Source organism: Aplysia californica, unplaced genomic scaffold (assembly GCF_000002075.1).
Source record: "Aplysia californica isolate F4 #8 unplaced genomic scaffold, AplCal3.0 scaffold00988, whole genome shotgun sequence".
Lineage (NCBI taxonomy): Eukaryota > Metazoa > Mollusca > Gastropoda > Aplysiida > Aplysiidae > Aplysia > Aplysia californica.
Genome location: NW_004798258.1, coordinates 77,088 through 78,724, shown reverse-complemented (window position 1 = coordinate 78,724; position 1,637 = coordinate 77,088). Strand labels below are relative to the sequence as shown.

At 44.0% G+C, this 1,637-nt stretch overlaps 1 protein-coding gene across 1 annotated transcript in view; it reads right to left on the bottom strand.

Annotated features, from left to right (window-relative positions):
- The window catches only part of LOC101856477, a gene marked incomplete at its 5' end in the record, with an annotated part of 41,492 nt that extends 40,622 nt beyond the window's left edge, over positions 1-870 (bottom strand). Inside the window, 1 exon segment of the mRNA XM_035973073.1 lies at positions 665-870. Within this exon segment, the coding sequence (XP_035828966.1) occupies positions 665-870 (206 nt within the window).
- Positions 871-1,637: the final 767 nt, after the last annotated feature.

Below are 1,637 nucleotides of genomic sequence, written 5' to 3'. Positions count from 1 at the left end.
TGAGAGAGAGAGAGAGAGAGAGAGAGAGAGTGTGTGTGTGTGTTTGTGTGTGTGTGTGTGTGTGTGTGTGTGCGCGTGTGTGTGTGCACATGTGTGCTTTCTCACATTTTTGGGCATATTTTCTCGCTAAGATTCTTTTATTGTATCCCTCATGTTCTCCTATAATTCTTGTAAGGACCGATGCCAGTCTGGAACATAAGATAACCACCAGCGAGATGAGATGTCTAAGGAGAGCCGCCATCAAAACCAGACGGGACATGGTCAGAAATAACAGTGTCAGAGAAACGATGGGAACAACACCCGTCCTCCACTACATTCAGAAGCAAACAGTCAGGTGGTTTGGACATCAGACATGAATCACACCTTATAAGCCTGCCAGAAAAGCGTACTACAAAAGAATATCAGGGTACAAGGTAAGAGGAAGACCAAGAAAGACATACACAGAGTGGGAGTAGGATACCCTGAGGACACACAACATCCCATCCAGCCAAGCCACCTAGCTTGCTAGAGACAGAAAGCCCTTTCTCACTTCGACTCTCAAGAGCTACAAGAGGAAGGATAAAAGAAAAGAAGAAAGAATTCTTCAGATAAGTAATGTGTTCTGGGGCCTGGAATTTATTGTTTGTGTCAAACGCACCCCCTCCCCCACACACCCAGTACTTACATCGTATCCACTCAAAGCGGTCAAAAACACTCCCTGGGGAGACCCCAGCCTTTGCTTAGACTTGATGTCAGGGAGGCGTAGCTGATCCTTGTCTGTCTCGTCCTTCAACCGACTGCGAGCTCTTCTGTTTCGCGAGGACAGAGACACCGAGTCTCCCGTTTTTCCGTGACTCCGGGAAGTAACAATATTCCTTCGACTTCGTCGCACTGAAAGACAAACAAAGAAAGAAACAAACAAAACTTGTTATATTGTTCAGAGAATAATTAATTTACAAATAAACATGTTAAACAAAAGCATATGGTTGCTTTTAAGTTCAAGGGGGCAATCCCGAAAAAAGCTTTTTTGAGAAAATCGATGGGTAAAGTTTTTGGACCCTTGCTCAGTTTCTTTAAAAGACAAGGAGAGTTTTCTCTATAACCAAACAAATATACACACCAATGAAACCAGAATTCTGCTATAGGTAGGGCAATGGCCACTTTTAGTGTAGGTCAAGATTTCTGGAACCGTCCGAAATCTGGGTTAGCCCGCTTGTCCTTAAAAGCGACCAAATGGTCTTACGAATCCTCGAGGGCCCGTTCTTGAAGTTTGCTTGTTGGTGGAGTTTTCAAGACTCAAGTTTTCAAGATCCAGGTTTTCAAGATTCAGGTTTTCAAGATCCAGGTTTTCAAGATTCAGGTTTTCAACAAGATTCAGGTTTTAAAGTTCTCCCAACAGAACACGACCCGCCCTGTTCACCTGGGAAAGGCTACTGTTTTGTTGCTTTTTGCTTGTACTTTTTCGATTTAGCGCCGCCAGTCTAGAAAAAAAAGACAATTCCAGTGGCAGACAGTGTACAACTCGGTATCGAAGTCGGTTTCCCAGACCAGACTTTGGGTTCTCACAGCGCACGTATCTATTATTTGGGATGACCTGAACCACAAAGTATACGTCCTGCAAGAGTCCGTTTTACGAATCTGACACACACACACACACA